The sequence below is a fragment of the Astatotilapia calliptera genome, chromosome 7 (genome assembly GCF_900246225.1).
Source record: "Astatotilapia calliptera chromosome 7, fAstCal1.2, whole genome shotgun sequence".
NCBI lineage: Eukaryota > Metazoa > Chordata > Actinopteri > Cichliformes > Cichlidae > Astatotilapia > Astatotilapia calliptera.
The window spans coordinates 8,181,433-8,203,612 of NC_039308.1; the positions used below are offsets into that span (position 1 = coordinate 8,181,433).

The 22,180-nt window shown below is 39.6% G+C and overlaps 1 protein-coding gene across 1 annotated transcript in view; it reads left to right on the forward strand.

The window, feature by feature from the left end:
• Positions 1-8,952, forward strand: part of pam (peptidylglycine alpha-amidating monooxygenase) — a 34,125-nt gene extending 25,173 nt beyond the window's left edge. Inside the window, exons 20-22 of the mRNA XM_026172831.1 lie at positions 6,352-6,591; positions 6,809-6,868; positions 7,573-8,952. Of these exons, the coding sequence (XP_026028616.1) occupies positions 6,352-6,591; positions 6,809-6,868; positions 7,573-7,751 (479 nt within the window). The 3' untranslated portion in view covers positions 7,752-8,952. The remainder of the gene's footprint in view (positions 1-6,351; positions 6,592-6,808; positions 6,869-7,572) is intronic.
• Positions 8,953-22,180: the final 13,228 nt, after the last annotated feature.

Genomic DNA, 22,180 nt, shown 5'->3' on the forward strand with positions numbered 1-22,180 from the left:
GCTCCAGTCTGCATGCCAAATATCCTTTGGCAAGATATTAACCCCAGGTTGCTCTCTCTTTGAGTGGAGCTCAGAGTAGAAAAGCACTATATACGAACCAATCCATCTGCATTGCCTTAGCGCAAAGCATAATGTCTTCTAAGGTATATAATCTCATTTATTCATCCATCCATCCATCCATCCATTCGCTTCCACTTATCCTTTTTAGGGTCGCGGGGGGCGCTGGAGCCTATCCCAGCTGTCATAGGGCGAGAGGCGGGGTACACCGCGGACAGGTCGCCAGTCTGTTGCAGGGCTAACACACAGAAACAGACAACCATTCACGCTCCCCATACAAACACGGGGAGAAAATGCAAATTCCACACAGAAAGAGTTGAACTCAGGACCTTCTTGCTGTGCAGCAACAGTGCTAACCACCGTGCCACCATGCTGCCTATAATCGCATTCAGAATACAAAATTCATTGCCTATATGGGATATTTTTGAATATTAATGTCAGATTAAGGTCACCATGTACCATTGCTACAACCTTTGAAGAATTCCACAGCATGACATGACTGCTTTTGGACATTCTGAAACAGTGTTAAGGTGATATCCATCACACTTACAAGAAAGGAAGTTTAAGAATTCCAAATAGTGAAATTGTCAGGGAAGGCTACAAGGCAATCACAGAAAAACTGTGAAATCGCTTTCCTTCACCTATGTCTTGCGTTTTCCATTAACTAGGATGCCCCTCTTTCTTTCAACAGCTATATACCATTTTTTAGACCTGAAATATTTATATATATGGCAAGGATTTTTTTAAGGAATCAAGGAATTTTTCAATCCAGTTCAATTCTATTTATATTACACCAGAATGGTATTTGTGGCTTTTATTGTTTTATTTCTTTAAAAAGGACTGTGCAGTTTAACATAGTCCAAGTACAAAACATGAAACTGATGTAACACACACAAGTTTATAGCTATTGCTATCCTAGTAACAACCATTGTCCCTTGTTGGTCTTACAATCACAATACATACATTTTACAATAAAACATATATTTTCATAAAACCAAAATACATCATAAATACAACTACAATTAATAGACAATAAATGAAAAAACAACAAAAGCAATAACAAAAATCATTACGTAGTTGGAAGCAGTGTTGGGCAAGTTACTTTGAAAAAGTAATTAATTATAGTTACTACTTCTTCAAAAAAGTAACTGAGTTAGTAACTTAGTTACAATATTCTAAAAGTAATTAATTACTTGAAAAGTAACTATTGTGTTACTTTAAAAAAAACGTTTAACCCTCTGGGTCCAGGGTATAATTGGCCATTTTGAACTACTTTTGGTTTTCCCTCCACATTTTACCTTTAAAAACTATTTACTTTGCCTAGTTTGGTATCATCCTTGTCAGCACAACCTCACATGTCTGAATTTACAGTTATGTTTTCATTTTGACATACTGTATTAACACAATTGATCTAAAATCAGACAAAAAACATAAAATCAGAGTAGAAAAGGTTATATTTTTATAAAGGTTATACTCTAACAACCACGAACATGTTTAATGAATCATATTTCATAACCTTAAATGCAAGTATAAATTGTCAATTTTAAAATCCTATGCACAAGTGTTGCAAACAACAAAGTTATCCATTATTGCATCCATTTACCTTTTACCTTGATTTTTTTAAATAACCATTTCAAACTATTTACAGAACAATCAGCTGTTCTGCATTCAATAAGATGCCACACAAATTATTTGTGCCACTCCCAAAAAAATAATTTCTGTCCACTATAATAAAGAAGACATCGCAGGTGCAGGTTTGACAGCAGCAGGTGTATCACTCCTTTTTCTACCTGGAGACAGCACTCGCCTCATTGTTCTGACACACGACACAAAACTATCCACAACACAACACAAAACTATCCACAACACAACACAAAACTATCCACAACACAACACAAAACTATCCACAACACTACACACTAACTACGCAAGACAACACATTAACTACACACTCCAAACATGCTAAACATCACAAATAAAACTCACTCTCTCTCTTTTTCTGCTCTCTCTCTCTCTCTCTCTCTCTCTCTCGCCGTCACTCCTAAAACTTCCCCTGTTTTTTTGGTTTTTGTTTTGTCATAAGCAGAGAGTGCTTGCTAGCACTGTCCTTAGACAGTAAACGTGACGAAACTATTGAGGAAAAAACGCCGCGTATATATTGTTTATCACGACTCGTGGCCTATCAACACAATTTAAAAACTGGTATATATCATCTTCTTGCTTTGTCTTTAAGTGGTCATGTGATTGGCTTACCACGACTACTTTATTCTTCCTCAGTCAAACAAGAGCACTTATGCGATTGTTTTGCCCCCTGAGTTCCAGGTGTTGTGCTAGACAGTGATCGTGATTATCGTCCGCGGGAGCGCGCGCAGATGGTTAAAGCTGTAGCGTCCAGATTACTTGCATAGTCAGCTACTTCCGTGCAGCTGATATAAGATGCGGTAAGCTGAACACAGCTTCAACCGTCTGTTTGTTGAAAAATAGTAACAGACTGCATTTTCTTGTTAGTAACTGTGACGGCGTTGTAACGATAGGAATAGTAATTAGTTAGATTACTCGTTACGCCGTTACTTGTAACACCGTTATTCCCATCACTGGTTGGAAGTGTGTTCAACAGATGGCAAGCCTCTATTGAAAATGCTGAAAGAACAAATTTAGATCTGCAATATGATATCTTGCAGTTGCTGTTCACCATGCTCCTAGTAATACAATTACTATATCTTGTCTTTGTGTGTATCTATTAAGACACTCTGGGGCCAGCCTATTTATACATTAACCCTTTAAAGCCGGTCGGAGCGGACATGCTCCATTTTGCGTAACTATTTTTAAATCCCGGTAGCACTGCAACCACGTGAGCTAGCGCAATTTTTTTTTTTTTGCATATGAAACCGGATGAGCTGTACTTACATCTTATGCCATCAGCTTGGCCTAGGTCACAGTTTCCTTCCACATATAGCTTTGCAAAAATTGCATAAAAAATCAAGCTTAAACGTGCTGCTGTTGTTTAGCGCGACATCCGCTGGTTTCCTCTTTCTAGCGCAAAGTAGGAGATAAACAAACAAGAGAGAAAAGCCGATCAGCTGATCATTGGTCAGTTTCGTGACTGAAGTAGAAACGGGAGAGGGAGGGGAGAGAATGAGAGGAGAAGAGGCAGCTGTGCAGCTCCAGCTTTGTGTCTTTTTTATTGTAGCTAAAGTACGGGACAAACCGTGCTCCTTTTCACCTCAAAACGAAACGCGTAATATTTTCTCTGAATACGAGACGATTCTGTTTTTTACGGTACGATTGGCAACTCTAATAATTAACCTTATGAACAAAATGAGCTGTATAGAAACTCCGGCATGCTAGCTAGTACGCCGTACGGAAAAAGTCAGCATAACGAAAATAAACTCCACCTAAACTTGGTTTATATCTGACCCAGAGAGACTGCAGGTCATAACTTCTTACCTGAAGTTCAGTTCACACTCGGCCCCGCGGCCGCCTCAGGTCTCTGCTCCTCCTGCGTCCCCTTTCCCTCATCCACCTGCTGGCCTCCACCACTTGCTAATGTTACTGAATCTGTGGAAGCTCCGCATAGCCACCACACAAAGTAATGAACAATGACCCTATCTAAATCCCAGTAACGACTAACGCGTTCCTGATTTTAGTATAATAACTAGTTACCGTGCTCGTTACCACAATAATGATGAAGTTAATAACGTGTTAGTCCCAGCACTGCTTTTGGACAACTGGCAGGCAAAGCATTTTGATAGGGGATTTCTTTAAATCACCCTGTAATTCTTCAGCTTAGACACCTGAGTTAGAAAACACAAACACTGCAGTCGTTTTTACACGCGTGGGCAGCAACGAACGCACCCTGCGAATTGCGCGCCGCAACTGCCTGCGTACTTTATTTTATACATGTCTGTGTGTGTGTGTGTGTGTGTGTATGTGTATGTGTGTGTAAAAATAACAACATCACTCAGAATCAACAGAATCAGCGCATACACACTTAAGATTATAGCTTCACTTCTGAAAAAGCACGCTCTGCAAACCTGCAGTTTCCTGTCAGGTCTTTGCACAGACTCAAAGCAACGGGTTATTTCCCTTTTCTACATCTGTTCTCTAAAAACAGGAAGTGGTTCGGTAGCTGGATAAGTTCATCATAGAAGTTATTAGGTGAAAAGTCACATAGACATTTAGATTGCTTAGTAAACAAGAAAAACACATTTCATGAAGCTGATCAAATTATGTAAAAACAAAAATCTCTTGACATTCCCACCTGTTGAACAGAGAATGAAATGTACTAGTCATCAGTAAGTAACTACTTGTCTTTCACATTTACAGTTATTACATCATTAGTTGCACTTCATCTTCATATTACAAATAGGAAAAGAAAGACTTCATGATCTTCATCGGTTCGGGTACATCTGCATATGCTGTGAGTAATAAACTTATCATCTATGGGATTACAGCCTTTAAACAAGGTATAATACAAGTAAAGAAAAGCAAAACAAAATAAAACAAATAAAATAAAACAAAACAAAATGAAATGAAATAAAATAAAATAAAATCAGGAAAAGTCCAACGCCGATCAACAGTCTCTATGGCATCTGAAGCCATGTTTAAAGAATGTACATTATCTGGTATGAAGGTCCAGCACACGGTGTTGAATAAGACGCACAATTCCCTTTTCTCAGCCAGGATCATGTCCAGTGCTACTCGATGTTGCATTACAGCAATTCTGAGAGCGTTCCTTCCTGGATGAGGATGTTGATGTTGATGTGCAGTTTACACAAGTCATTCTGAAGGTGTGATCAGAGATCAGAATTAGTGCACATGTTCCAGCGTGTTTCCCATATATGGTTAGGTATTTTGATGTGCTCTTTATGTGTGAGCACACGTAGCAGTCTTTCTCTGTGGTCCTGTTAAGCACGTATCTGTATCAGGCAATTTTCATCCACAGATAGATTTAGTCTTGTATCATGTCCATTAGATGGAAGTTGTCGTGTGTCCATCTCTTATCTCGGCTTGTGTATGGGTTTCTGCCGTCTTCCAGGTAGGATAGTCTGATGAATAGAGCCGTTGCCAGTAGTAAGACGCCAGTCATCACCTAAACAAACTAAACAGCAATGGGCCAAGAACAGATCCTTGAGGAATACCCATTCTATTTTCCAACATGGATGACTTTCCTTTATCAACCCTCACTCTGCTCTCTTTTGAAGAAGATACGACTCAAACCAATCATCTGCTTGCTTTGAAAAAGCTAATTTATCAAATTTAATCATCTATTTTTATAAGATGATCCCAATTGCAATTTGCAAACTCCTGTTCAAGTTTTACAGTTTCAGACTTGGGATTAAATGTCTTTACATGGCCAGGGTTGTTTGTACTAAAATACTGCAGTTGTTTTTTAGTCAATTTCCTAACAGTTAAAATCATATAATGATCAGACAGACCAGTTAATAGATTATTGTATCCTACTGAGAAAACCCCAGCAATGAGATGACCCGCTTTGAGCAAGCACTTTGGCAATAGTGGAAAGGAAAAACTCCCTTTTTTTTAAAGAGGAGAGGCAGCCATCTGCGTGGTGGTGAGAGGAAGAATGAGGAGGAACAAAGAAAAACTGTGGAAGAAAGCCAGAGATTAATAATAACTAATATTCAATTCAATCATAGCACTGAATTGATGCTTTTGACCCTTATTACATGGAGTGCCAACTCTTAATGGTCACAATTGCAAAATGTATATAAATCACAAAAACAGCTTTACTTAATCATTTTATTCCTAACAGTAAGCACATTGTGAGTGAAACAAATGAGTGAATAAGAAACACTCGTCATCGGAAGCCCCCAGCAGCCTAGACCTAGGAATCAAAGGTTTGCTTCAGCTGGCATCACAAAGGAAGTAACGTATCATAAGGTCGTCACAGTTGACTGGTGACACAATTGCTTGTGATAAAAATACCTTTGTTATTGGATTGATTCTTATATAGTGCTTTTCTACTCTCTCACATTTACCCAATTACACCCATTCTCACAAGCACTGTCTCCAAACTGAGTGCTGTCTAACCACATTCACACTCCGATGGATGCATCGGAGAGCAACTTGGGGTTAGTATCTTGCCCAAGGATACTTGGCATGTAGACTGGAGGAGCTTGGGATTGAACCACCAACCTTCTGATCAGTAGGTGACCTGCTCTACCTCCAGAGCTACAGCCACACACTTATCAGTTGTGGTTGCTGGGATCTTTGAGGCTTTACAGAACTGGTGTAAAAGGAACACTGATAACTAGAATATGTCTCTCACTATAGAAATGGACGCCGTTGTCCAAACTAAGGTAAAGCAAGACACCTCAAAGACCGCAGCCATCCAAGAGAAGCAAACTGTGGTCCAAAAAACTCAACCACAGTTAGAGGCAGACAAAGAGAGGAAGAGTCCAGCTAAGCTTAACAAAGGAGAGCGTGTACTCCCAGTCATCATCACCACCCTGCTGCTCATTCCTCTGGTTGTTGTGATCTCCATAGGAGTCTTCATTTCCTGGAGGAAAAAAAGTATGTATGAAAACACCCATGGGAGTCTGTGCAGAAAATCCATTCGTTTTTAATATTGAACAACAAATGAGATAGAAATTAGGCCATTTTAACTACTGTTGACTGCATTGTCTTCTTGCTATAGTCAGTGCACATTGTTCTGCTCTGTTTCCTCTCTTGTCTTTGGTTATCTTAACAGTCAATGAACATTAAAGGTAATACTGTTGAACATTTGCAGATCAACATGAGGTCAAATCTGAACCCAGCTCGGTGAGAGGCATTTTGGGAAAAATAAGGGGTATGTTGTTTACATTACATTAAATATTTAATAAATACCAGACTTCGTTTTTATTTAATATAAGGTTTAAGATACTTCATGTATTTTTTTCATTTGTCAGATATACTAACTACCGAATATATTCAGCTGGATTTCCAGTAGTATGCTCATACTGTAAAGTTCAGCTGTCACAAAAAAACAATAGTTTTGCAGTACCGACAGGCTATGAGAGAAGATCATTTATTGACTTTGTTTTAGCTAAGACCCATTTACTTGTAACCAACACAAATTTAGGTTATCACTCTTCCTTCTTTCTTCTCTTTTGTCTTCTTTAAAAAAAAATGTTTTGATACTAAACCATTATTAAGGAAAAATATTGTAAAATGTCAGTCATATGTACAAACTTTTAACATTTAACCCCCTTCTGCCCCTTCCTTTACCACATTATGTCTAAAGCAGTGTTCATTCATCTTCATTAGTGTCTGTTGAAGGCATGACCAGGCTAGAAAACATTTCAGAAAATGAAAATAGAGCCTCTCTTATGTCATCATCTTATTGACCATAGCTTTACACAGGGATGAATGAATATCCTCAATATAATGCACTGCCAGTGTGTAAACTGAAGCCATCATTCTAAGTTGAGAATTATTTCTCTTAAATCTGTAGATTTTTATCGTCATATTGACATCTTCATTTCCTCCTCTCTGGTATTTAACCTTTACTAGGTAAAGCAGTGGGCAGTCTGAATCTGGGAAACTTCTTTCCATCCCATAAGGGTTATAGTCGTCAGGGCTTTGACCAGCTGAGTACTGAAGGCAGTGACCAAGAGAGAAATGATGAGGACAGCAGTGACTCTGAAAATGAGGAATACTCTGCTCTGCCACCGCCTCAGTCCTCCTCTTAGATGTTCTGGGGCCAACTGCAAACCTTCCACCAACCTTCTGCTAAAATCGCTGATGTAGTTATTCATCACATGTGTAACTGTTGTACCAGCTGCCAATGTGTGTGTGTGTGTTATTGTATGTAAAAATATTTTGATAAGTTATTTATTTAATTCAGCTATGGTATTCATACAGTCTTTTCTGGCATAATCTACTCATGTCACAGTGTCACTCATTTCATTTCCCCAAATCAAACCTGCTTTTACTGAGATTGTTAACAATATTTTTGAAAAATCTGGAGTTGGTTTTGGCCTTAAAATAACAATGCAAATCTGTTAAAAGAATGAGATCGTTTCCCCATTAGCTGTTAAAGGCTGATGTTAGATTGCTGTCTGCCTTCAAAGTCAGTGTTTTTGTTTTTTTTTTTTTTAACATGCATTCCCTTTGTTTTATTAACAAAGGATTCATCTTGATGGTGATTAATCAGCCTCCAACTGTCCTGCACCATAATGTAGCTCTCACTCTAGTCATTATGGACTTGGCTTCCTCGCCAGCTATATTCTTGCTGTTCATGGCGAAAAAATACTCTGATGAATTCTGTCATTTTTCTGTTTGTCAAGTTTTTAGCAAAAGTGGCATTTCATGTGATATTGTTTGATTTGAAGTGTGAAATAGAGAAATATTGTCAATTCATTTTTTTCAGTTTTATTTATACAGCACCAAATCACAACAACAGTTGATGAAATGTTTGTAATAATACGCAAGACCAGACAGAGACTGCACAAGATGCATTTAAATATCACACTCACTTGAATAAAAATTGCTTGTGTGGTGAAACCCACTGCATATGAGATTTGATGAGAAAAAAATGTTTTAATCCTGTATTTGGGAAATTCTTTTTTTTTTACAGCCACTGAAATGACTAACTATAATTATAATAATGTATGGTCAGACATATATAGTGTTATAGAGGGAGATGGCATATAAAAGATTTCCTATATCTGTTTTTGTAGCAGCAGAGCTAAATCTGTTTGTTAGAGTAGCTGGTGCAGTGATTGGTCAGGATTATCCATAATGGACAATGGTGACAACCTGAACCAATGCTTCAAATGTGTCCAGTTTGCAGCCAATCACACAGCCAGCCTCTCTAATCAGTTTATTCAATCTGTTGGTCACTATATTATGATTTGATAATATCACTTAATAAATTACTTGTTCATAAAAGATTGCTTTCTCTGGGAAAGTTTCCCAAATTTAAAACATCTGATCTTGTTTGCAGTTTCAGTTATTGTGTTATCTATATGGTAACCTACTTACTGCCACTTTTGCTGGTCATTGTGCTTGTTGCATTGAAAAGGAAATGTAGTGGACGACGCAAACACTGTTATCGTCACCATGTTAGTGGTTGACATATGGTTACTTCTACCCTTAAACACAATGATTTTACACCGTTTCATTATCATTTCAATTTTTCACTTAATCTTAAGTTGGATCAGTTTTTTTTTTTTTTTTACACATGATCCTGTGCCTCTTTGCATCTGTCTTGCCTTTTGTTTTAATCACGTGCCATAACAACACATACCATGGGATGAAAATTGCTGCCAGTAGAGCTTGTATCATAGTGATTTTATTTCCCTTCAGAAAATTTTATAGTGTATAAATTCATATATACCTGAATCTCTGTGCACTAATCATTCTTTAGAACAGGGGTAGGGAACGTTAGTCCTCGAGAGCCGGTGTCCTGCAGGTTTTAGATCTCACCCTGGGTCACGACACCGGACTCAAATGATTAGGTCATTACCAGGCCTATGGAGAACTTCAAGAAATGTTGAGGAGGTAATTTAGCTATTTAAGTCAGCTGTGTTGGATCAAGGACATCTAAAACCTGCAGGCCTCTCGAGGCCTGGAGTTCCCTACCCCTGCTTTAGAAGAACCACTTCTCAAGTTTCAATAACGCTAAACCCAGCTTATAAATATATATATACACAAAATATATATGATTTTGTTTTGTCTTGTTCTACCCAGCAGCCTAAACCAACTGGGTGTTCTGACTTAATCAATAAAAGCATTTATATGTAAAAATCAATAAAGACATATTCAGTCTGATGGCAGCAGTGCGGAACAAGTGAAGTCCAAATTAATGTGTATTAATTAAGGAAAATTCACTGAACACACTTCATGCACATACTGGAAGCTCAAAGATAGTGGAGGAAGACTTCTGTTTATTCAAAATATTCAAGTTTGTTCAGGATTCTGAGGTTTAGTTACAGTTACTCTTTTTTCCTTTTTTATGTAGTCTGCACCACTTCTTTTTGTATTTATCCTCAGTATATCATAATGTTTGATTTCCTAACACGGTGCCATGTTTTACATGTGAATGCTGTAATATTAGTTGTGACACACTGGTTCTGCTGCAAGAGTACTATTTTCAGTAACTGTTATTTGTGTAATAAAGTGTTTGCAAAGCATTGTGGAAATCATGGTTGTTGTAGGATCAGAACACTTGTCATGTGGTTCAAACTGATACAAGAGATACTGAGATGCAAACTGAATGACTACTGCGTTTGCACAATTAGTGACTACATTTGGAAAACCTTTAGGATATGACAAATAAATTTTTAAAAAAAGTGAACAGGAAAATGTTTAACACTGAATTACATCACTATGGGGATTTTTTTTGTTTTGTTTTGAGTTTGTGATAGGTCAGGAGTATTTAACAGACCTACAGAGTCAGGCTTTTGTATTGCTGATGGTTGAAATAATGACACCACATAGTTAAAAGTCTGATGTTCAGGGACTGTAGTTCTCTACACAGTTTAGGCAGTTTCCACCTGTTTTTATTTAAATTTAAATTGTCAAAATCACCATACGCATTGGTTTTACCTATCCTGACCTTTCTTTCTTATTATGTATTTTGTTGTTTGAACTACCTAATGAGTAGTTTTCTCTTTTGGTTTGCTGTGATATTCAGTTCAGTTTAATTTGATTTATAATGTGCCAAATCATGCCAACAATCACCTCAATGGGCTTTATAATGTAAGGTAAACAGCTTGCAATGGTAGAGAGAAAACTCCAACAAACAAACTATGCTTTTTGACCAAGCAGTTGTTGACAGTGGAAAGAAAAGTTCCTTTCTAACCTTGGGCAGAACCAGGCTGAGGGAGAGGCAGGAATATACAGTAGAGAGATACTCCCATACAGCTTATGACAAAATTTGATTCAATTTGATTGATGACCCTAATCATGACCTTTTGACCTCCCCCCTCCCCCCCGGAAGTGTGTAATTTGATCCCCTAAGCGTGACGAATTGCATCCGGAGAAGGGAGGGGGGAAACCCCCGGTGCATCCGGAGAAGGGAGGGGGAAACCCCCGGAAGCGCGCCACCTGTTGCGCCACCTGTTGTTGGAAAAAAAAGAAAAAAGTTTTTAGAGGGAGGGAGGGTCTGCGGCAGGGGAGGGGAATAAAAGCAGAGAGGAGGCCGTCACAATTTCTAGGCACAGACGCAAGATGGATCCTTTCATTCTGCAGCCCAGCAGCGTTCCTGTGTATTTGGACGGCGAAGAGATCTGCTCTCCCGAGGCCGCTAGCATGGGAGGCAGCAGCAGCGAGTGGTCCTCGCCGATTATCAGCGACACCCCCGTATACAGTAACAGATCCGAAGCAACCGCCGCTCCGCGGAAAGAAGACTTTGAGTATGACATATTCAAATACAGCATATTTACTATGGAAGGCCTCGATCCAGACCTTGCGACCCTACCGGAAATACTCCGGAAGTGTCTAGTCATTTTCAGACCTGATGCGTCATGTTCCTTAAGCATGAGGGGAGGGGTATGGTTGCTGAAGCATAGGGGTGATGCAGCAGCAGTTGACTCTGTGCTGTATAGAGAGACAGAGCGGCAGTTAGTTTTCCACAAACTCATAGTTTGAATTCTGTTTCAATATTATGACAATTTTCTCTGTATTTTATTTATTTATTTTTTTTACAATAGCGGATGTCATTTTACTTTCTTAAGCTGCACCGGCGCTTGTAATGGGAAAAAAAGAGTGACTTCCTGTAGAGAACTGTTTCTTTCAATAGTATTTTATTTTCCTATAATACAGACGCAGTAAAAAAAACCTTTAAGATGATCTGCCTAGCAACAAATTGCATTTTTAGGCTACACCATAGCTTGTGATGAAAAGAAGAACTTTCTATCCGCTTGTAACCTACAGGCTGCCTACCCCGTATGTGTAAAAATGAATAAATATCCCTTAGTGAATACTTTTCTTTGAATACTACTTTTCCTTTTGAGAATCCCTTTTTACAAGGGACTGAAAAACAAACCATAATTGCCGTGACAGGCGATCTTGTTTCACACACACACACACACACCGCGGGTCAAGGAGGAATGAGACAGCGGTAGAGTTTTTTTCTTCATTACTTTTACAATGGGTTTTCTCAATAGACAGAAAATGATGACGCTGAGGAGTCAACAGCCGATATTATCATTGCTTGTAACCCGGTAAATAATTTCGTACATCTCCCCATAAAATAAGCCTTAGTGGAAAAAGCTCATATTCGAATAAGTTTATTAAAGCCCCCCCCTCTGTGGGAAAGAGTTTTTTTCTCAGTTTAAACCATGAGGCGAGTTTTGTCAACAGGAGGCGAGTTTTGTCACGAGCAAGAACAAGGGCAGACAACTGTTGCCCATAAAGTAAAACAAATATCCGCCTCTAAGTCGTATTTTACGACTGCAGAATGTGGAAAACAGACAACCCTCACAAGAAGGCACCCAAAAAAAAAAAAAAAAAAAAAAAAAGGAAATTGGATACACCATACTTATAGTATGAAGGTAAAATCATTGATGGTAAATGTAGCCTGAAAATTATATTGTGATATTTTAGAAAACTAAAATGAACAATATAAAAAAAGCAATAATTATAAGTAAATGAAGGAGATTATCATATTCTTTTTTCAAGTGGCACTTTGGTGGACGTGTTATATTTAGGTCACATATCACCAGGTGCTAGCATCTTGAGTACAGCCACGTATTCAGATGTCACTGATGTCGTGTTTTTTGCTTCAAGCAGTGAAACACAATTTAATATTTCCATCTTAAGCAGGATAATATTTGAAAATGACTGCGCTTTGTTGCAAGTTGTTGAAACAGCTCCCTGTTTCATTGCTAAATTGTCAAAGGAAGCAGAATAACAGCTCTATGGAACATAAACATTTCTATAGCAATAATATTAAAATATGACTTTTTTATATCACAAAAAATGTTTATCTGTATTATTGTGAATGATATGATATGGCACAGCCTTGGGTGTAATGTTGCATGTTTTTTTTTAAATATACTAAAGTTGCTGTAAAAATTAATCCTTAATTCTGAGAGGTTAGACATTCATTGGCCTTTTTTTTTTTTTATTGTGATCCACTGATTCACTTTGAAAGGCAGCATTACTCAGACAAAAAACAATGTCATAGTTTTCCATGTGGGCACATCACAGTACATAAGTAGTAATATACCTATACCTATTTTTGCCCCCCACACCCCGAGGGCATTCCCCCCCCCCCCCCCCCCCCCCCCCCCCACCCCGAGGGCATTTTCCCCCCTCCCTATCCCCCGCCGCGTCCGTGTGCGTGTGCACGTGCGCGAGAACGGACTTTTTGCATGTGCGTGTGTGTCCAGGGGTCATATGAGTTCACATGTGTTTAATAGAGTATTATTTAATGAAACCATTATGTGTTTTAATTAAACTCTTTTTAAAGGATTGTATAGGTCTCAGAGTTCTGTTATTTAGACATAGATTATTTAATTTAACTACTTTAGGGGTATTTTAACTAGTTAGGAGCCTTTTGCATTTTCTTCAGTGCTATTTAGGAGCAAATAACAGGTATCCCTTTAGAAATAAACAGTGATACTTCTAAAAACCGTGTATTCCCACACAGCATTTAATTTAGCTAGTTTAGGAAGATTTCACTTTTCTAATAGTTTCACAGGCTAGTAGTTTTTTGTTTTTGTTTTTTGAATAGAGCACCACAAACAACATGTACAGTGGGGCAAAAAAGTATTTGGTCAGCCACCGATTGTGCAAGTTCCCCCACTTAAAATGATGACAGAGGTCAGTAATTTGCACCAGAGGTACACTTCAACTGTGAGAGACAGAATGTGAAAAAAAAAAATCCATGAATTCACATGGTAGGATTTGTAAAGAATTTATTCGTAAATCAGGGTGGAAAATAAGTATTTGGTCACCTCAAACAAGGAAAATCTCTGGCTCTCACAGACCTGTAACGTCTTCTGTAAGAAGCTTTTCTGTCCCCCACTCGTTACCTGTATGAATAGCACCTGTTTGAACTCATCATCTGTATAAAAGACACCTGTCCACAGCCTCAAACAGTCAGACTCCAAACTCCGTCATGGCCAAGACCAAAGAGCTTTCGAAGGACACCAGGAAAAGTATTGTAGACCTGCACCAGACTGGGAAGAGTGAATCTACAATAGGCAAGCAGCTTGGTGTGAAAGAATCAACTGTGGGAGCAATCATCAGAAAATGGAAGACATACAAGACCACTGATAATCTCCCTCCATCTGGGGCTCCACGCAAGATCTCATCCCGTGGGGTCAAAATGATCATGAGAACGGTGAGCAAAGATCCCAGAACCACACGGGGGGACCTGGTGAATGAGCTGCAGAGAGCTGGGACCAAAGTAACAAAGGTCACCATCAGTAACACACTACAACGGCAGGGAATCAAATCCCGCAGTGCCAGACGTGTTCCGCTGCTGAAGCCAGTGCATGTCCAGGCCCATCTGAAGTTTGCCAGAGAGCACATGGATGATACAGCAGAGGATTGGGAGAATGTCATGTGGTCAGATGAAACCAAAGTAGAACTTTTTGGTATAAACTCAACTCGTCGTGTTTGGAGGAAGAAGAATACTGAGTTGCATCCCAAGAACACCATACCTACTGTGAAGCATGGGGGTGGAAACATCATGCTATGGGGCTGTTTTTCTGCCAAGGGGACAGGACGACTGATCCGTGTTAAGGACAGAATGAATGGGGCCATGTATCGTGAGATTTTGAGCCAAAACCTCCTTCCATCAGTGAGAACTTTGAAGATGAAACGAGGCTGGGTCTTCCAACATGACAATGATCCAAAACACACCGCCCGGGCAACAAAGGAGTGGCTCCGTAAGAGGCATTTGAAAGTCCTGGAGTGGCCTAGCCAGTCTCCAGACCTCAACCCCATAGAAAATCTGTGGCGGGAGTTGAAAGTCCGTGTTGCTCGGCGACAGCCCCAAAACATCACTGCTCTCGAGAAGATCTGCATGGAGAAATGGGCCAAAATACCAGCTACTGTGTGTGCAAACCTGGTAAAGACCTATAGTAAACGTTTGACCTCTGTTATTGCCAACAAAGGTTATGTTACAAAGTATTGAGTTGTATTTTTGTTATTGACCAAATACTTATTTTCCACCCTGATTTACCAATAAATTCTTTACAAATCCTACCATGTGGATTCATGGATTTTTTTTTTCACATTCTGTCTCTCACAGTTGAAGTGTACCTCTGGTGCAAATTACTGACCTCTGTCATCATTTTAGGTGGGGGAACTTGCACAATCGGTGGCTGACTAAATACTTTTTTGCCCCACTGTATCCCTTTAGAAATAAACTGTGATACTTCTAAAAGTATCAACCTCAATGTGGCTTTATTGCAACTAGTCCTATAATTATCTACTAGTCTGCAACAGTTAGACTCGCTGATTACACATAGCTGATTTAACTACTTTAGGGGCATTTCACGTTTCTAAAAGTTTCACAGACCAATAGTTTTAAATAGAGCACCGCAAACAACATGTATTTCTTTTAGAAATAAGCTGTGATACTTCTAAAAAAACACATATTCCCACACTCTGTAACAGTTAGACAGAGGGGGTGCAGCTAGGCTCCCAACAGTCTGCAAAAGAAGTCATGAAGCAAACAAAAGAGGCTCCTTATCAAGAGCATCCCAGCCCAAAGGTGTATATACACAAACAGTTAATGGCTTTAATGCAACTAGTCTTATCATGTCAGAGGCCAGCAGAAACCATGACCAACAGAGTCTCCAAAGACTTTCCACCTTTCTTCCTTACATCACACTCTTTTATCTCTACATCTCAGAGGTCAACTGAAAGTAGCCCCACCTATATAAAAACACCCCATCAGACACACAGTAATTTCCTCAGCACTTCACAACTGCCGCAAGGTATATCGTTTTAACTTTTTATTTTTTCACTTGAATGTGCGTTGGAGCCGACTTTGCTACCCGCACAAAGCGTTTCTGACAGTCGGGCGCTGCTTATACAATAGAGAAAAGCAACAATACAGAGTGTTTTCTCTGCTCCAAGAAATCCGAGGGCCTTTCACAAGGTAAGCATGTCTGTTATACCCAGGGCATAAATGTCTGTATGTCAGTGCTAATTATTCAAAACCTGTTTAAAACGTGACACATATGTTGTCCGAAAACATTTCCTCTAAATTTGCAAAGTTACTGATTTAAAAAATATATATTTTCGAATTTTTAGTTGCATGTCAAACATATGATAGACTCTTGAGCATATTTATATAGCTAAATTCGCAATGGTATAACCGTGCTAAATAAAAGAGTCCCAAGCACCAATGCACTCTAATCCACTCTGCTAAACTGTATGTTGATAAGTACATGAAGCGTACCTCTACCTCTACAGCTGAAAACAGTTTGTATCCGCACTCTGAGGATCTGCTGAATTGTTTTTAATAAGGCACTTTTTGACGAACAGCAGATGATGAAATCCTCTTCATTGTAGAAACTGTCCCTAAGCTATTGTTGCTCATACTTACTGAGGTCCCTAGCTACTTCCTTACTATGTCAGTAAACTTTTTTGAAAAGGAAGCTGTTGTAGATTTAAAGAAACATCTTAATTGAAGCAAAGGCAAAAAAAAAAACTGGAATGAATTTTATGTGACTGTTCATATTAAAGCCAACAAGTGAAAATCCAAAAAATGGCTTCAATCCTTTGTATTAATGATCTCCCCCCCCCCCTCTCTCTCTGTGTGTGTGTGTGTGTGTGTGTGTGTGTGTGTGTGTGTGTGTGTGTGTGTGTGTGTGTGTGTGTGTGTGTGTGTGTGTGTGTGTGTGCCCTCACAGAAGGAAGGTCACAGCAGGAGCTTTTCTCAAACGCATTACCAATCAGTTTTTTACAAGAAGTGTAGCTCACACAATGGTATAAATGTATTCTTTGCGATACTTTATAAATATGAAACTAAAGATTTTGAGTTCGTGCACATTGTGAAGCAAGAATCTAAATATTTGTGTCACAATGATTTCTATAAAAGGGTGTTGTTTGTGGGGATAATGCAACAAATCTTTTGTGCGTCCTATTAATGATCAATGATAATTGAAGAGGAACCCAGGCTCGGGACATTTTCATGACAAGTGACAGCGCAGACATCTACTTATGAGAGAACATGTTTTATCATCATAAACACGGTGATATGAAGCATCGTTAAAGTGTCACTTCAGTAATGTTGACTCATGTTTTTAATAATGACTTTAAAACACTAAACTCTAATTTCTGTGGTTATTTTAAGTTTACAGAATATAACATGTTGTAAGACGACCAGTTTTACTTCTCACTGTACGTGTTATGTGTATCTATTTATCATGTATGCTACTTTGCTCTGTGGACTGTAAAATGTTTCATTGTGTTCATGAAATAAACCAGACTTTCACTGTCTGCATCTTTTACTGTTTTTCTGCTTTTGTTCACTCCAAGTTTGACAAAACCTACAGATATCCAGAGTTAACTCACTAACAATGTGGAGCACTCTCAGTGTATTTAGCTGCTTTTTCCCTGAACACAACCAACTGAGAGAAACGCCTGTAGTCCTCACTTTGGTCATTTGAACGCTGAAGGAGATTTGTTCCATAGACACCTTATACTAGTGTTTCCTGCATTTAATCCATCACTACTATGTTCTATATAAATCCAGATTCCTTTTATAGTTTGCAGTGAAATTTGTTTAACCATTGCTTAATGGGGCAGAAGTACAAGTCACTCTTTACTAACACATTTGTAGATGAGTTTATAACTGAACAACACAGCTAGCAGTCTCACACACTCTTTAGGTTTTTCAAGTTATGTGTGTAAGGGTTTAGTCTATCAAACCTTACCCTTTTCTCCCCAGTATCACAACAGTATGACTCCCAAAGTACGGTTCAGTAAACAACCAATGATTCTAAAGACAGAACAGAAAGATACAGTTGGAAGATGAATGATTGCGTTTTTATGATGCGTAGTAAAACGACCCCCTCTTCTTCTTCTCTGTGCTGGTGTTGTTGTTGTTGTTGTTGTTGTGTGTGTGTGTGTGTGTGTGTGTGTGTGTGTGTGTGTGTGTGTGTGTGTGTGTGTGTGTGTGTGTGTGTGTGTGTGCCTTAGAAGTCAATTAATACATTAGCCATACTTAAAAAACATCTGAATTTCATTTAGAACTGAGATTCTAAGTTGTAAGCAGGGTTAGGGTTAGGGCATCTTCCAACCCTTCTGCTCAATCAACCATCAGAGTGACAGAACTTGGTACATATTTGGTACTTGGTACCAGGGATACTGAGCAATCTTTAGTCTCTGAAGATCCAGCCACGAACCCTACATTTGAAGATTGGAGTGAAGACGCACCGTATTCACCAGTGTCAGAGTGGAGCACACCCCCCTCACCACCACAGCTGTGGACTATGGACACTGACAACAAGGAAGATTTTTTGTATTTCGGCGACTCTCCCGACATTGATGAGGTAGACTGGACATGGCCACCCTTCCAAGGCCCTGAGAGATTACCGGAACAGCTATGGGATAATGATGAGGACTTACCCTATGTACCCACGTAACCGGTGATGAATTGTGAAGTTACAGTTCTTTTCTGAAAAAGCATTTTTATTTTTGTATATAAATAAATGTTGATGTTGTGCTATGGGATTGTATGTTTCAAGTTTACTTATAATGTGCCAAATCACTACAACAGGCGGCTCAAGACGATGCCATCCAGAGTAAGGATCTTGTTAGCCACAGTGTTTCTAAGATTTTTACGCCCCGTTACAATAACCTCAGTTCTATCTGAACTTAGAAGCAGAAAATTAAAGCTCATTATGTGTCTAAGACATCCCGGCAGTTTAACCAATAAAAGCGGGTATCATATGCATAGCAGTGAAAATGTATGCTATGCTATGCCTTCTAAAGCGCATATGATGTAAACAAAACTGGTCTTTGCACAGAAGCCTGTGGAGCTTCATAATTAAGCTCAGTGTGTGAAGCGGCGGTTGCTTCGGATCTGTTACTGTATACGGGGGTGTCGCTGATAATCGACGAGGACCACTCGCTGCTGCTGCCTCCCATGCTAGCGGCCTCGGGAGAGCAGATCTCTTCGCCGTCCAAGTACACAGGAACGCTGCTGGGCTGCAGAATGAAAGGATCCATCTTGCGTCTGTGCCTAGAAATTGTGACGGCCTCCTCTCTGCTTTTATTCCCCTCCCCTGCCGCAGACCCTCCCTCCCTCTAAAAACTTTTTTCTTTTTTTTCCAACAACAGGTGGCGCAACAGGTGGCGCGCTTCCGGGGGTTTCCCCCTCCCTTCTCCGGATGCACCGGGGGTTTCCCCCCTCCCTTCTCCGGATGCAATTCGTCACGCTTAGGGGATCAAATTACACACTTCCGGGGGGGAGGGGGGAGGTCAAAAGGTCATGATTAGGGTCATCAATCAAATTGAATCAAATTTTGTCATAATCTGTATGGGAGTATCTCTCTTACAGTGAACAGTAAGGGTGATGACAGGATAAAAGACACTGTGGACGAGAGCCAGAGATCAATAATAACTGATGATTAAATGCAGAGTGGTGTATAAACACATAGTAAAAAAGATGAGTGAAGAATAATAATGATGGATTGCTTTTATATAGCGCTTTTCTAGGCACCCAAAGTGCTTTACAATTCCACTATTCATTCACTCTCACATTCACACACTGGTGGAGGCAAACTACAGTTGTAGCCACAGCTGCCCTGGGGCAGACTGACAGAAGCGCACCATCGGCCCCTCTGGCCAACACCAGTAGGTGGTAGGGTAAAGTGTCTTGCCCAAGGACACAACGACCAGGACAGGGAGAGAGCAGGGGGATCGAACGGGCAACCTTCCGGTTACAGATGAGCTTCCTAATCCCCTGAGCCCCCCATGAAGAAACACTCCATGCCCCCAGCAGACTACACCAATTGTAGCATAGGTATTTTATTTTAAATTCAATTCTGAAATTACAGGGAGCCAATTTAGAAAGTGTTAGGTCTGCACCTGCAGGCCTTGCTAGCTCAGAGACTTATCACCGTGAACACAGCAAGACAATTAGAGCTCGATCGGTTTTTACTTGCGCAAGGGAAGCCTGATCAGGATCTTGGAGCTCCAAGTTTTTCACCTGATCCCAGACAACTTCAACTCCAGCCTTCCCTCGCAACCCTTTTATTAACTTCAGCGGTTACACAAAAATCTCATTAATCATGCGACAGATAAGACACTCACATGTGAACATGTGACGTGTGCGTCTGTGATATGTTAGCATGTAATGTGTATGTGTGTGTGTGTCTGAGCATGTGATGTGATCATGTGATGTTTGTGTGTGTATGTGTGTGGAAAACAGAGGTGAGCATTCTTGCTAAAGATCTAATCATCTTGCACAGTGACAACCATATTGATTCATAATTCTCTAACAGAAAGTATGGGAGAAATATGCTCTATTTTGTCCCTGTTAGTATTCTTTTCATTGACGTCTCATTCAGGGAAAGTGTCAAATCTGAAAATAGATATTAAATTAAACCATACCAAAATAAAGTGATCTCTCTCCTTTCATCTCAACATTGCTGTCATAAAGTTGATTGCCTGTCAGTTAATGTGTAGATTCAGCCTTTAGACTGAACAGGCTGATCCAGAAGGCAAGCTCTGTTCTAGGATCCCCTCTGGACCCAGTGAAGGTGGGGAATGACAGGAGAATGGTGGCTAAGCTGTCATCCCCTGATGGACAACATCTCCCACCCCATGCAGGAGACTGACAGCACTGAACAGCTCCTTCAGTGGCAGACTGCGGCACCCATGATGTGGGATGGAGAGATTCTGCAGGTCTTTCTTTCCTACTGCTGTCGGACTCTACAACAAAGACTTCGCCGCTGACCAAATACACACATCCACACATGTGCAATAACGCTAAGTGCATTTTTTTTTTCTGAAAACTTAGTATTTTATTCTATTGCATATAGTATGTTATTCTTTTTATTGTATCCTATTCCATTGTTTTTCTTAATTTTTGCTGCTGTAACTTTGCACTGTCCACTTCAATCTTGTAAGAGACTGCAGCACTCCTATGTCTCTAAGGGTGTGGGAGCATTAGCTTGACTAGGGGTTGAGTCCATTAACAATGAATGGAGCTGGGGAAGTTGAGAGCTATGGAAACACAGCTACCATTAAACAAGTAAACTAATTTCAGTGATTGAACATCATAACAGTTTACTATGGCTAATCAACTTATCCAACATGTGTGATGTAGAGAAGCTGGAGTGTGACAACGTTGTTAATAACTTCTTTAGTACATTAGCAAGAAAAGCTATGACAGTGATGCAGAATGGACAGCTCTGACCATATCTGCTATAATAAAACAGGCAAGTTGCTGTCACTATATTCTTCATTTCCAGTTAATACTTGTACAGCTGCTGTTATTGTGTGTATATATACATATATATATATATATATTTATATATTTATATTTCTTCATACATTCTTATATAGTTCTATGCTGTGTATTGTGTATTTTGTTGTACAGTTATTTTATTTTCAACTTTAATTTTTATATTTTATCTTATTCTTTCCCAGTTAAATTTACCCTTCATTCTAATTTGTGTTGTACAGTTATTTCATTTTTAACTTTAATTTTTTTTGGGCAGCACGGTGGCGCGGTGGTTAGCACTGTTGCTGCACAGCAAGAAGGTCCTGAGTTCAATTCCATCATCAGGCCGGGGTCTTTCTGTGTGGAGTTTGCATGTTCTCCCCGTGTTTGCGTGGGTTCCCGCCGGGTACTCTGGCTTCCTCCCACTGTCCAAAGACATGCAGCTTGTGGGGATAGGTTAATTGGATAATCCAAATTGCCACTAGGAGTGAATGTGAGCGCGAATGGTTGTCTGTCCCTGTGTGTTGGCCCTGTGACAGACTGGCGACCTGTCCAGGGTGTACCCTGCCTCTCGCCCTACGACAGCTGGGATAGGCTCCAGCGCCCCCCGCAACCCTGAAAAGGATAAGCGGAAGTGGATGGATGGAACTTTAATTTTTATATTTTATTCTTTCCTAGTTAAATTTACCCTTTTTAATTTTTCATATTTATTTCCTATCTTATTCATAGCCTTTTCCTTTTCTTTCTTTTTTT